Below are 15,387 nucleotides of genomic sequence, written 5' to 3' on the forward strand. Positions count from 1 at the left end.
ATGCTAAAAGGTTTTTAATTGCTAATTAGCTTGGTCCTTTCCTCAAAAGTGGAAATACCCTTCCTTCAGGGTGGATTCCCACTTAAACTGGAGTGACCTACATGAAGCAGTTTTTGCATGCTAAAAAGTTACATCTTATAGGTAAATTTAGGAACAACAGAATTGTCAGAAGTAGGATGAAGAAACTAAAGATTAACATCTTCAGCCCAAGGAAAATGGATGGCTGTACAATTCATTCTTTTTCTTGTGTTCCATTCCAGTCAAATCAACATTGCTACTGTATCAAAGTCCAACCACAGGTCTCTTTCCCACTAAAACATGTGGTGATGATCAGAAGGCAAAAATCCAGGACAGTCTGTACTGCGCTGCTGGGGCCTGGGCTTTGGCTCTTGCTTACAGGTAAGCTGGTGTGTGCTCTTCTAGTACCTTTCAGTCTGGGTAATAGGGTTTTGTTGGCCCAAGACAAATTGGGCGGCTCTCTTTTGGCTCTGCTGCTGATTCACAATGTGATCTGTAGCTGCTCACATCTCTTTTTAGGCCTCTAAACATTTAAATTTTCCTAAGGGTTTACACAAGACTAGTTCTAACATTTTATGACTTTGTCACCAAAATTTTTTCATCTCTGGGTATTTATATCATCATTCATCTTTGGCAGAATGATCTCCCCATTCTCCTTGAGTTGGTTGCTTTCTAATTTTATTTATTTATTTATTTATTTATTTATTTATTAGAGAGTGAGCGAGAGAGAAACAGCATGAGAGGGGAGAGGGTCAGAGGGAGAAGCAGGCTCCCCGCTGAGCCGGGAGCCCGATGTGGGACTCGATCTCAGGACCCTGGGATCATGACCTGAGCCGAAGGCAGTTGCTTAACCAACTGAGCCTCCCAGGCGCCCGAGTTGGTTGCTTTCAATCAGAGGGACTTGAAGGCTGATTGAATTTTGCAGATGATAAAACTGGGGCCCAGGTAGTTAACAGATATATCCAAAGTTACACAACTAGTTAATGATAGAGCAGGGCTAGGGCCCATTCTACCCTACCCCAGTTTAGTGTTTTAGCCCCTACAATTTCACTGAGGTATCACTTGTTAAATCAGGGTGTAAATCAAATAATTATTTTATAAAGTAAAAAAAGAAGAAAATCCCTTCAGAATACAAAATATCTTCTTACTTTATTTTGTTGTATATGGAAAACATTCAACGTGTGTCCTGACTCATAGTCTGTGGTAATACATTTTAACTGTTATTAAGATTAGGTTTCTGAATATTAATTTTCTGAAGGTGAGACATATGCATATACTTCTGATTTGAAAATTGTATCTTTCACATGTACATGATTCCTCTGTCTTAAATTATTGATGTGTTGCATTTGTAAAAGGAAATCAAATACTGAAATAATATGAAGTAATCACCTTTAACACAGTCGTTTGCTTATCTACAAGCATTTCTTTACATATTCTATGTGAGCACAGTAAAGCTTCAATGAGTGTCAAGCTACTACTGGTCTTAAGACAGAAAAAAAAAAAAGTATAGAGGACAGCAGTAGTACCTTAACCAAGTGGTCAAGCTAGTAATGGAACAGTAGGTGCTTCACTGTGATATAGTGGTAAGTGCACATCATGCATGTTGACTTCTTACCATAATGATAAAACAGATCTACCTGTGAATAAACAATCAGATAAAGCCAAATTGTTGCTACTTATACGACAACTTGCCTGGACTCTAAAAATGTAGCTATCAGAGTAGATTAGAAAATAAATATGAGATGGCGGAGGAGTAGGGGACCCTATTTCAACCGGTCCCCTGAACTAAGCTGGATATCTACCAGACCACTCTGAACACCCACGAAATCAGCCTGAGATGTAAGATGATATATCTGGATCTCTACAAACAGAATATCTCCAGCGGTTGGTCTCAAGGTATGGAGCGGGGAGCCATGATTCTGTGGGCAGATTTAGGAAGATAAATGGAAGGGGGAGGGAGCCTCCTGGATCCTGCTCTGCGGGAGCGCAAAAGTGTCCCGTGCTGGGGACCAGGCACAGACTCGCAGACCAGTAGCGGCGGGTAAGGGACTTTAGGGCAGTCCCCCAGACTCAAACCTGGAGCCGCAGGGCGTGCATGTGAAGTGGGGGCGGCTTGCAGTTTTATAGCACAAAGGGCAGAGACGTGCCTGGACCTGGAAGCGAGGGCTGGAAGTGCTGCTGTGGGGCGCACAACCCAGGAGGCTGCGGTTTTAGCAGCACAGACAGTAACGGAGACAGTGTGGCCTGGAGAGCTCAGTGGAGAGCAGACTGTGATCTCTCTGTTCTGAGACAGAGGTTTGGATACAGTCACTTCTGCTCTGACACTCGGAAGAGATGTGGAAAGCCGCCGGGGAAAGCCCCAAGAGAACAAAAGCTCCCCAAAACTGGTTCTCACTGAGCCCATCCCCCCCAAAGGGGGGAGGGCAACTCTCCCCAAGCAGGGCTTTCTGAGTAACAGTGCAGCAGGCCCCTTCCCCAGAAGACAGGCTGGAAGAACAAGAGGCCGAGAACCCTAAGGTCCCTATAAAACAGGTGCATCTTGCTTGGGTTGTGGTCAGTAATTTGGACTCTACATTCCCTCAACCACCCTCAACAGAATGACTAAGAGGGGGAACCCTCAACATAGGAAAGATTCAGAGACTGTGACCTCTGACACAGAACTAATGGATATGGATATAAGCAAGATGTTGGAAATAGACTCCAGGGTAACAGTTACGAAGACAAGAGCTAGGATAGAGAAAACCATTAATGGCAAAATAGATTCTCTAAGGGCAGAAATGAAAGCTAATCAGGCAGAACTTAAAAATCCTAACAATGAGATCCAATCTAATCTAGATACTCTAAGAGCTAGGGTAAACGAGGCAGAAGAATGAATTAGTGATCTAGAAGACAAACTGATAGAAAAGAAGGAACAGGAGGAGGCCTGGAACAAACAGCTGAAAAGAGAATTAGAGAAATAAATGACAGCATGAAATGTTCCAGTGTCAGAATTATTGGGATACTTGAGGGGGTGGAGAGAGAGAGAGGACTAGAAGATATATTTGAGCAAATCATAGCTGAGAACTTCCCTAATCTGGGGAATGAAACAAGCATTTGTGTCCTAGAGGCAGAGAGGACCCCTCTGAAGATCAAGGAAAATAGACCAATGCCCCAGTGTGTAGTAGTAAAACTCGCAAATCTCAGGACCAAGGAAACCATCTTAAGGGCAGTTAGGGGGAAGAGATTCCTTATGTAGAGGAAGGAACATCAGAATAATGTCAGACCAGTCCACAGAGACCTGGCAAGCCAGAAAGGGCTGGCAAGACATATTCAGGGTACTAAATGAGAAGAACATGCAGCCAACAATACTTTATCTGGCAAGGCTGTCATTCAGAATGGATGGAGAGATACAGAGCTTCCAGGACTGGCAGAAACTGAAAGAATATGTGGCCACTGAGCCGGCCCTCCAAGAAATATTAAGGGGGGGTTCTATAAAAGGGGAAAGACCCCAAGAGTGATATAGAATAGAAATTTACAGAGATGATCTGTAGAAGCAAGGATTTCACAGGCAACATTATGACAATAAAATCATATCTTTCAATAATCACTCTCAATGCAAATTGCCTAAATGCTCCCATAAAACGGCACAAGGTTGCAGATTGGATAAAGAGACAGGACTCATCCATATGCTATCTATAAGAGGCTCATTTTGAACCTAAAGATACCTCCAGACTGAAAGTGAAGGGATGGAGATTCATCTTCCATGCCAGCGGACCTCAAAAGAAAGCTGGGGTAGCAATTCTTATATCAGACAAATTAGATTTTAAACTAAAGTCTGTAATTAGAGACACAGAAGGACACTATATCATTCTTAAAGGGTCTATCCAACAAGAAGATCTAACAATTGTAAATATCTAGGCCCCCAACATGGGAGCAGCCATCTACATAAGCCAACTGTTAACCAAAATAAAGAGTCATATTGATAATAATACGTTAATTGTATGAGGCCTCAACACTCCACTCTCAGCAACGGATAGATCATCTAAGCAGAAAATCAACAAAGAAACAAGAGCTTTGAATGACACATTGGACCAGATGGACCTCATAGATATATATATAGAACAATCCACCCTAAAACAACAGAATACTCATTCTTCTCGAGTGCACATGGAACTTTCTCCAGAACAGACCAATACTGGGTCACAATTAAGGCCTCAGCTGATATCAAAAGATTGAGATTATTCCCTGCATATTCTTAGACCACAATGCTTTGAAACTGGAACTCAATCACAAGAAAAAGATTGGAAGACATTCAGATACTTGGAAGCTAAAGATCATCCTGCTCAAGAATGTTTCGATCAAACGAAACTAGGAGCTGGTTCTTTGAAAGAATTAACAAGATTGATAAGCCCCTGGCCAGACTTATCAAAAAGAAAAGAGAAAGGACCCAAATCAACAAAATCATGAATGAAAGAGGAGAAATCACAAACACCACCAAAGAAATACAAACAATTATAAGAACATATTATGAGCAACTCTATGCCAGCAAATTAGATAACCTGGAAGTAATGGATGCATTCCTAGAGATGTATCAACTACCAAAACTGAACCAGGAAGAAATAGAAAACCTGAACAGACCTATAACCACTAAGGAAATTGAAGCAGTCCTCAAAAATCTCCCAAAACACAAAAGCCCAGGGCCAGATGGCTTCCCAGGGGAATTCTACCAAACATTTCAAGAAGAATTAATACCTATCCTTCTGAAACTGTTCCAAAAAACAGAAATGGAAGGAAAACTTCCAAACTCATTTTATGAGGCCAGCATTACCTTGATCCCAAAACCAGACAAAGACCCCATCAAAAAGGAGAATTACAGACCAATATCCCTGATGAACGTGGATGCAAAAATTCTCACCAAAATACTAGCCAATAGGATCCAACAGTACATTAAAAGGATTATTCACCACGACCAAGTCGGATTTATCCCTGGGCTGCAAGGTTGGTTCAACATCCGCAGATCAATCAACGTGATACATTACATTAACAAAAGAAAGAACAAGAATCATATGATCCTCTCAATAGATGCAGAAAAAGCATTTGACAAAGTACAGCATCCTTTCTTGATCAAAACTCTGCAGAGTATAGGGATAGAGGGTACATACCTCAATATCCTAAAAGCCATCTATGAAAAACCTACAGCGAATATCATTCTCAATGGGGAAAAACTGAGAGCTTTCCCCTTAAGGTCAGGAACGCGGCAGGGATGTCCACTATCACCACTGCTATTCAACATAGTATTGGAAGTCCTAGCCACAGCAATCAGACAACAAAAAGAAATCAAAGGCATCCAAATTGGCAAAGAAGAAGTCAAACTCTCACTGTTTGCAGATGATATGATACTTTATGTGGAAAATCCCAAAGACTCCACCCCAAAACTGCTAGAACTCATACAGGAATTCAGTCAAGTGGCAGGATATAAAATCAATGCACAGAAGTCAGTGGCATTCCTATACACCAACAACAAGTCAGAAGAAAGAGAAATTAAGGAGTCGATCCCATTTACAATTGCACCCAAAACCATAAGATACCTAGGAATAAATCTAACCAAAGAGGCAAAGGATCTGTACTCAGAAAACTATAAAATACTCATGAAAGAAATTGAGGAAGACACAAAGAAATGGAAAAACGTTCCATGCTCATGGATTGGAAGAACAAATATTGTGAAGATGTCAATCCTACCTAGAGCAATCTACACATTCAATGCAATCCCCATCAAAATACCATCCACTTTCTTCAAAGAAATGGAACAAATAATCCTAAAATTTGTATGGAACCAGAAAAGACCCCGCATAGCCAGAGGAATGTTGAAAAAGAAAAGCAAAGCTGGCGGCATCACAATTCTGGACTTCCAGCTCTACTACAAAGCTGTCATCATCAAGACAGTATGGTACTGGCACAAAAACAGACACATAGATCAATGGAACAGAATAGAGAGCCCAGAAATGGACCCTCAACTCTATGGTCAACTCATCTTTGACAAAGCAGGAAAGAATGTCCAATGGAAAAAAGACAGTCTCTTCAAGAAATGGTGTTGGGAAAATGGGACAGCCACATGCAGAAGAATGAAACTGGACCATTTCCTTATACCACAGACAAAAATAGACTCCAAATGGTTGAAAGACCTCAATGTGAGACAGGAGTCCATCAAAATCCTAAAGGAGAACACAGGCAGCAACCTCTTCGACCTCAGCCGCAGCAACTTCTTCCTAGAAACATCGCCAAAGGCAAGGGAAGCAAGGGCAAAAATGAACTATTGGGACTTCATCAAGGTAAAAAGCTTTTGCAAAGCAAAGGAAACAGTCAACAAAACCAAAAGACAACTGACAGAATGGGAGAAGATATTTGCAAATGACATATCAGATAAAGGGCTAGTATCCAAAATCTATAAAGAACTCATCAAACTCAACACCAAAAGAACAAAGAATCCAATCAAGAAATGGGCAGAAGGCATGAACAGACATTTTTCCAAAGAAGACATCCAAACGGCCAATAGACACATGAAAAAGTGTTCAATATCGCTCGGCATCAGGGAAATCCAAATCAAAACCTCAATGAGATACCACCTCACACCAGTCAGAATGGCTAAAATTAACAAGTCAGGAAATGACAGATGTTGGCGGGGATGCGGAGAAAGGGGAACCCTCCTACACTGTTGGTGGGAATGCAAGCTGGTGCAGCCACTCTGGAAAACAGTATGGAGGTTCCTCAAAAAGTTGAAAATAGAGCTACCATATGATCCAGCAATTGCACTCCTGGGTATTTACCCCAAAGATGCAAAAGTAGGGACCCGAAAGGGTACGTGCACCCCGATGTTTATAGCAGCAATGTCCACCATAGCCAAACTGTGGAAAGAGCCAAGATGTCCATCGACAGATGAATGGATAAAGAAGCAGTGGTATATATATACAATGGAATATTATGCAGCCATCAAAAGGAATGAGATCTTGCCATTTGCAACGACGTGGATGGAACTGGAGGGTATTATGCTGAGCGAAATAAGTCAAACAGAGAAAGACATGTATCATATGACCTCACTGATATGAGGAATTCTTAATCTCAGGAAACAAACTGAGGGTTGCTGGAGTGGGGGGTGGGGTGGGAGGGATGGGGTGACTGGGTGATGGACACTGGGGAGGGTATGTGTTCTGGTAAGCGCTGTGAATTGTGCAAGACTGTGGAATCTCAGATCTGTACCTCTGAAACAAATAATGCAATATATGTTAAGAAAGAAAAAAAGAAGAAGAAGAATGTAGCAGGAGGGGAAGAATGAAGGGGGGGAAATCGGAGGGGGAGAAGAATCATGAGAGACGATGGACTCTGAAAAACAAACTGAGGGTTCTAGAGGGGAGGGGGGTGGGAGGATGGGTTAGCCTGGTGATGGGTATTGAGGAGGGCACGTTCTGCATGGAGCACTGGGTGTTATGCACAAACAATGAATCATGGAACACTATATCTAAAACTAATGATGTAATGTATGGGGATTAACATAACAATAAAAAAATAAAAAAAAAATAAAAAAAAATGAATCCTCTTAGCAATAACTAAAAAAAAAAAAAAAAAAAGAATGTTTGGATCAATTAGGAAATCAAAGAAGAACTTAAACAATTCGTTGAAACCAAGGAGAATGAAAACACATCGGTCCAAAACTTATGGGATATGGCAAAGGCGGTCCTAAGTGGGAAATACATAGCCATCCAAGCTTCACTGAAAAAAATAGAAAAATACCGAATACACAAACTATCTTTACGTCTTAAAGAATGGGGAATGAACAACAAATTAAGCCTAACTCACCCATGAGAAGGGAAATAATCAAGATTAGAGCAGAGATCAATGAATTAGAAACCACAAATACAAGAGAACACATCAATGAAACTAGAAGCTGTTCTTTGAAAGAATTAGTAAGATTGATAATCCATTGGCCAGACTTATCCAAAAGAAAAGAGAAAGGACCCAAATTAATAAAATTATGAATGACATGGGAGAGATCACAACTAACACCAAGGAAATAGAAAGAATTATTAGAAATTATTATCAACAACTATATGCTCATAAATTAAGCAACCTGAAAGAAATGGGTGCCTTCCTAGAAACCTATAAACTACCAAGACTGAAACAGGAAGAAATTGACAACCTGAATAGACCAATAACCAGTAATGAGATTGAAGCAGTGATCAAAAACCTCCCAAAAAACAAGAGTCCAGGACCTGATGTATTCCCTGGTAATTCTAACAACATTCAAAGAAGAAATAATACCTATTCTCCTGAAGTTATTTCAAAAAATAGAAACAGAAGGAACACTTCCAAACTCATTCTATGAGGCCAGCATTACCTTGATCCCCAAACCAGGCAAAGACCCCTTCCAAAAGGTGAATTTCGGACCAATATCCTTGATGAATATGTATGCCAAAATTCTCAGCAAGATCAAAGCTAATAGGAGCCAGCAGTACATTAAAAGGATTATCCACCACGACCAGGTGGAATTTATCCCTGGGATGCAAGGGTGGTTCAACATTCGCACATCAATCGATGTGATAGAACACTTTAATAATAAGAGAGAGAAGAAGCATATGGTCCTCTCGATGCAGAAGAAGCATTTGACAGAATACAGCATCCTTTCCTTATTAAAACTCTTCGGAGTGTAGTGATAGAGGGAACATAACTCAATATCATAAAAGCCATCTATGAAAAGCCCACAGCAAATATCATTTTCAATGGCGAAACATTGAGAGTCTTTCCCTTAAGATCAGGAACAAGTCAAGGATGCCCACTCTCACCACTGTTGTTCAACATAGTACTAGAAGTCCTAGCAACAGCAACCAGACAACAAAAAGAAATAAAAGGTATTCATATTGGCAAAGAAGAAGTCAAACTGTCTCTCTTCGCAGATGACATGATACTTTATGTGGAAAACCCAAAAGACTCCACCCCCAAATTACTAGAACCCATACAGCAGCAATTCAGTAATGTGGCAGGATGCAGAATCAATACACAGAAATCAGTTGCTTTCTTATACACCAACAATGTTACTGCAGGAAGAGAAATTAGGAAATAAATTCCATTTACAATAGCACCAAAAACCATAAGATACCTTGGAATAAGTCTAACCAAAGAGGTAAAGGATCTATACTCTACTAACTACAGAACACTTATGAAAGAAATTGAAGAATATTCAAAAAGATGGAAAAATATTGTATGCTCATGGATCGGAATAATAAACATTGTTAAAATGTTTATGCTGCCCAGAGCAATCTATACCTTCAACGCCATCCCAATAAAAATACCAATGGCATTTTTCAAAGTGCTGGAATAAACAATCCTAAAATTTGTATGGAACCAGAAAAGACCCCGAATCACCAAGGAAATGTTGAAAAAGAAAAACAACTCTGGGGACATCACGTTGCCTGATTTTAAGCTATATTATAAAGCTGTGATCATCAAGACAGCATAATACTAGCACAAAAACAGACACATAGACCAATGGAACAGAATAGAGAGCCCAGATATAGACCTTCAACTCTTGTTAAATAATCTTCGAAAAAGAAGGAAAAAATATGCAATGGAAAAAAGGCAGCTTCTTTAATAAATGACGCTGGGAAAATTGGACAGCTATATACAGAAGAATGAAACTCGACCATTCTCTTACACCATACACAAAGAGAAACTCAAAATGGACGAAAGACCTCAATGTGAGACAGGAACCCATCAAAATCCTAGAGGAAAACATAGGCAGGAACCTCTTCAACATCGGCCACAGGAACTTTTTTCAAGACACATCTCCAAAGGCAAGAGAAACAAAAGCAAAAATGAACTATTAGGACTTCATCAAGATAAAAAGCTTCTGCACAGCAAAGGAAACAATGAACAAAACAAAGAGGCAACCCACGAAATGGGAGAAGATATTTGCCAAAGACACTACAAAGGGCTCATTTCAAGATCTGTAAAGATCAACACCCGAAAAACAAATAAGTTAAAAAATGGGCAGAAGACATGACCAGTCACTTCTCCAAAGAAGACATACCAATGGGTAACAGACACTTGAAAAAATGTTCATCATCATTTGCCATCGGGAAATTCAAATCAAATCCACATTGAGATACCACCTTACACCAGGTAGAATGGCAAAGATTGACAAGGCAAGAAACGACAAATGTTGGAGAGGTTGTGGAGAAAGGGGAACCCTCTTGCACTGTTGGTGGGAATGCAAGTTGCTACAGCCACTTTGGAAAACAGTGTGGAAGTTCTTCAAAAAATTAAAAATTGAGTTACCCTATCACCCATCAATTGCACTCCTGGGTATTTACCCCAAAGACACAGATGTAGTGAAAAGAAGGGCCACATGCACCCCAATGTTCATAGCAGCAATGTCCACTATAGCTAAACTGTGGAAAGAGCTGAGATGCCCTTCAACAGATGAATGGTTAAAGAAGATGTGGTTCATATATACAATGGAATATTACTCAGCCATCAGAAAGGATGAATATCCAATGTTTGCATCAACATGGATGGAACTGGAAGAGATTATGCTAAATGAAGTAAGTTAAGCAGAGAAAGTCAATTATCATATGGTTTCGCTTATTTGTGGAACATAAGGAATAGCATGGAGGACATTAGGAGAAGGAAATGAAAAGTGAAGTGGGGGGACATCGGAGGGGGAGATGAACCATGAGAGACTATGGACTCTGAGAAATGAACTGATGGTTTTAGAGGGGGGTGGGGTGGGGGGTATGAGTTAGCCCAGTGATGGGGATTAAGGAGGGCATGTACTGCATGGAGCACTGGGTGTTATACGAAAATAATGAATCATGGATCACTACATCAAAAACTAATGATGTACTGTATGGTGACTAACATAACAGTAATAAAAAAGTGAAGACAAAATGAAGGCTTTTTCAGAAAAAAAAAATAAGTATGAATATAAGTAGAGTAAGAAAGACTAAAGAAATATGACAACCAGGAGGTCGGTAGAGTGAATGATCCTGAAGTCACTTTGTCTCACAGACACTCCAAGATAATAGCCACCTCAATGAAATTAACTCTGAAAACGACCTGATGACTGACAGAACAGACTTTACGCAGTTAATTGTGGAGAGGAGGCCACATTGAAAAGAGTGGAAAGGGTAGAAACATGATTGGGAGCCAAAACCCTGTGAAACGAACCACATAGGAGAGGGACACCATGAACACAGAGAAGTGAGAGGATCAGACTCCACACCGGGCACTCTAGGCACAGGAGACCCACAGTGGGAAGATGAGTCTCATATCATTGGGCTTTGAAAACCAGTGGAACTTAACTTATGCCGTTTTTACAATCAGCAGGGTTTAATTCTCGCTTTAAAAATTAGTAGGTTTTGCTCTGGAAGAGCTGGTGGGTGATAGGAAACCAAGTTCCTGCCTTTAAAGATTCAGCATAAGTAACATGTTCGAAATACAGTATAGAAGGAATTGTTTGAAAAGCCTGTGGGGTGTTCATAAACAGATTTATTTATTAATGTTAGAACAGGTGCTGGAGGGGCATGGATCTTTAAGAGACTTCTCCAAGAACAAAATAGGTGGCAGGTGCTATTTCTTTCCCCCTACACAACCTAGGAAGTGGGACATGTGGAGAACCAGCACAAACACTCTCCACTTACCTTGCTACCACCAAGTGCCCTGCCCTGCCCTTGTGTTCTCCTGGGGATCTGTCCCGTCCAACCAGCTCCATTTGGCAGGCATGTCTCCAAAACACCTCCTGCTCCAACATACCCTACAAGTACTTCTTGCAGGGACTGGCACTATTTTACAGTGACTCCTGCCCTGGAGAGTGGGGAAGATAACCACATACCCTAGTGAGTCCACAGTCCCTGCAGCTAGCAGCACAGAGACAGTGCCTTGCCAATCATGAGACTGCAGCCTTGGCAGACAGACTGGGCACAGGCATCTGGCTTGACTGCCAGCCTCAATCACTAATGAAAACCTGTCAGGGGACAGGGAAGGAAGACCAACCTGCAGATCAGTGCGACCAGCCCCAGCAGGTGGGCTGAGGGCAGGTATCTGGTCTGATAGATGACACTATTCCAATAGAACTCCAATGCAGCTGCACACTGGGCCTTTATCAGTACAGAGGCAAAACCCTACTTCGTGCATCCAGAAAGGCCAAGTGGGCCATTGCAACCAATAGTACTGAAGGCAAATACAGCTCAGCCATAATAGTAGGGCACATGCAACCCACTTATGAGACACCTCTAAATAAATCACCTGATTTTGGTGAATAGGGGGCATTGTGCTGTAGGGCACTGCAGGACCTTTTCTTCATAAGGCCACTATTTTCAGGAGCGGGAGATGTAGCTGACTTTTCTAATGCATGGAAACAAACAGAGTTAGACAAAATGAGGAGATAGAGAAATATAACCCAAATGAAAGAATAGGAAAACAACCACAACAATAGAGCTAAAGAAATGGAAATAAGCAATATGTCTGATAAAGAATTCAAAGTAATGGTCATAAAGATACTCCCTGGACTTGAGAAAAGAGTGGAAGCTTTCAGTGAGGCCTTCATCAAAAAGAAAATATAAAAAAGAACCAGTCAGAAATGAAGAAGTCAATAATTGAAATAAAAAATACAGTGAAGGGAATCCATAGATTAGAGGAGGAAGAAGAATGTGTCAGCAACCTGGAAGACAGGGTAAAGGAAAGCAACTTGGCTGAACAGCAAAAAGAAAAAAAGTGTAATAAAAAAATGATAGTAAGTTAAGGGATTTCAGCAACATGATCACATGTGATATGGTCACATTATAGGGATCCTAGGAGGAGAAGAGAGAGAAAAGGGGCAGAAAATTTATTTGAAGAAATAAAATGAAAAACTTCCCAAATCTGGGGAAGAAAACACATCCAGATTTGGGAATCACAGAGAGCCCCAAGTGAAACTAACCTGAAGAGGTCCACACTAAGACACATAAATAAAATGGCAAAAAGTAGTGACTGAGAATTTCAAAGGCAGCAAGAGAAAATAAAACAATTACAAATAAGGGAAACCTCATAAGGCTATCAGCTGATTTTTCAACAGAACTTTTGCTGGCTGACAGGGGACTCAAAATCAGAAATGAAGAAGTAACAACCAATACTACAAAAATAAAACAGATTATATTGAAGTATGTTCCCTCTAAAACTACTTTGTTGACAGCTTTTATCATTAATGGGTGTTGTACTTCTTCAGATGCTTTTTCTGCATCTATTGAGATGATCATACAGTTTTTATCCATTCTCTTGTTAATGAGATATATCACATTAATTGATTTGGAAATATTGAACCACTCTTGCCTCCCTGGAATATATCCCACTTGATCATCATGAATGTTTCTTTTTTTTTGTTGAATGTATAGTTGGATTCAGTTTGCTAATATTTTCTTGAGGATTCTTGCAACTGTGTTCATCAGAGATACTGGCTTGTAATTTTATTCCTTTTAGTGTTTTATCTGGGTTTGGTATTAGGGTACTGCTGGCCTCATAGAATGAATTTGGAAGCTTTCCTTCATTTCTATTTTTTTGGAATAGTTTGAGAAGAGTAAGTATTAACTGTTCTTTAAATGTCTGGTAGAATTCATCTTTGAAAGCCATCTGGTCCTGGACTTTATTGTTGGGAGTTTTTTGATTACTCAGTTTCATTGCTAGTAATTGTTCTGTTCAAATTTTCTACTTCTTCCTGCTTCAGTTTTTTTATGTTTTGTGTTTCTAAGAATTTATCCATTTCTTCTAGGTTGTCCCAATTTGTTGGCGTATAGTTTTTCATAATATTCTCTTAAAATCTGTGTGGGTTTTTTTTTTTTTTTTTGAGTCTCACTAAAGATTTACCTACTTTCTTGAGATTTACAAAGAGCCATCTCCTGGTTTCATTAATCTATTGGGGTTTTTTTTTTTTAGTCTCTATTTCATTTATTTCTATTCTAATCTTTACTATTTCTTCTGGCTTTCTTTGTTCTTTGTTTTCTAGCTCCTTTAGTTGTAAGATTAGGTTGTTTATTTGAAATTTTTCTTTTATTTTTTATTATGTTAATCACCATACATTACATCATTAGTTTTAGATGTAGTGTTCCATGATTCATTGTTTGCTTATAACACCCAGTGCTCTATTCAGTACGTGCCCTCTTTAATACCCATCACCATGCTAACCCATCCCCCCACCCCCATCCCCTCTGGAACCCTCAGTTTGTTTTTCAGAGTCCATCGTCTCTCATGGTTCATCTCCCCCTCCGATTTCCCCCCTTCATTCTTCCCCTCCTGCTATCTTCTTCTTCTTTTTTTTTTCTTAACATATATGTTTCAGAGGTACAGATCTGTGATTCAACAGTCTTGCACAATTCACAGCGCTCACCATAGCACATACCCTCCCCAATGTCTATCCTCCAGCCACCCCATCTCTCCCACCCCCCCCTCCAGCAACCCTCAGTTTGTTTCCTACGATTAAGAATTCCTCATATCAGTGGGATCATATGATACATGTCTTTCTCTGATTGACTTACTTCGCTCAGCATAACACCCTCCAGTTCCATCCACGTTGTTGCAAATGGCAAGATCTCATTCCTTTTGATGGCTACATAATATTCCATTGTATATATATACCACATCTTCTTTATCCATTCATCTGTCGATGGACATCTTGGCTCTTTCCACAGTTTGGCTATTGTGGACATTGCCGCTATAAACATCGGGGTGCACGTACCCCTTCGGATCGATAGGGATTGCTTTAAATGTGTAGAGTGCTCTAGGTAGCATTGACATCTTCACAATATTTGTTCTTCCAGTCCATTAGCATGGAACATTTTTCCATTTCCTTGTGTCTTCCCCAATTTCTTTCATGAGTATTTTATAGTTTTCTGAGTACAGATTCTTTGCCTCTTTGGTTAGATTTATTCCTAGGTATCTTATAGTTTTGGGTATGATTGTAAATGGGATTGACTCCTTAATTTCTCTTTCTTCTGTCTTGTTGTTGGTATATAGGAATGCCACTTATTTCTGTGCATTTGTTTTATATCCTGTCACTTTAATGAATTCCTGTATGAGTTCTAGCAGTTTTGGGGTGGAGTCTTTTGGATTTTCCACATAAAGTATCATATCATCTGGAAAGAGTGAGAGTTTGACTTCTTTGCCGCTTTGGATGCCTTTTATTTCTTTTTGTTGTCTGATTGCTGTGGCTAGGACTTCTACTACTATGTTGAATAGCAGTAGTGATAGTGGACATCTGTGCCGTATTCCTGTCCTTAGCGGGAAAGCTCTCAGTATTTCCCCATTGAGAATGATGTTAGCTGTGGGGTTTTCATAGATGGTGAAATTTTTCTTGAGGTAGGCCTACATTGC

The 15,387-nt window shown here is 40.1% G+C and overlaps 1 protein-coding gene across 4 annotated transcripts in view; it reads left to right on the forward strand.

Annotated features, from left to right (window-relative positions):
- The window catches only part of PHKB (phosphorylase kinase regulatory subunit beta), a 288,711-nt gene that overhangs the window by 50,914 nt on the left and 222,410 nt on the right, over positions 1-15,387 (forward strand). For all 4 annotated transcript variants that reach the window (XM_032424177.1, XM_032424179.1, XM_032424180.1 and 1 more), the window contains one exon: positions 261-399. In XM_032424177.1, the coding sequence (XP_032280068.1) occupies positions 261-399 (139 nt within the window). The remainder of the gene's footprint in view (positions 1-260; positions 400-15,387) is intronic.

The sequence above is a fragment of the Phoca vitulina genome, unplaced genomic scaffold (assembly GCF_004348235.1).
Source record: "Phoca vitulina isolate PV1807 unplaced genomic scaffold, GSC_HSeal_1.0 scaffold30, whole genome shotgun sequence".
NCBI lineage: Eukaryota > Metazoa > Chordata > Mammalia > Carnivora > Phocidae > Phoca > Phoca vitulina.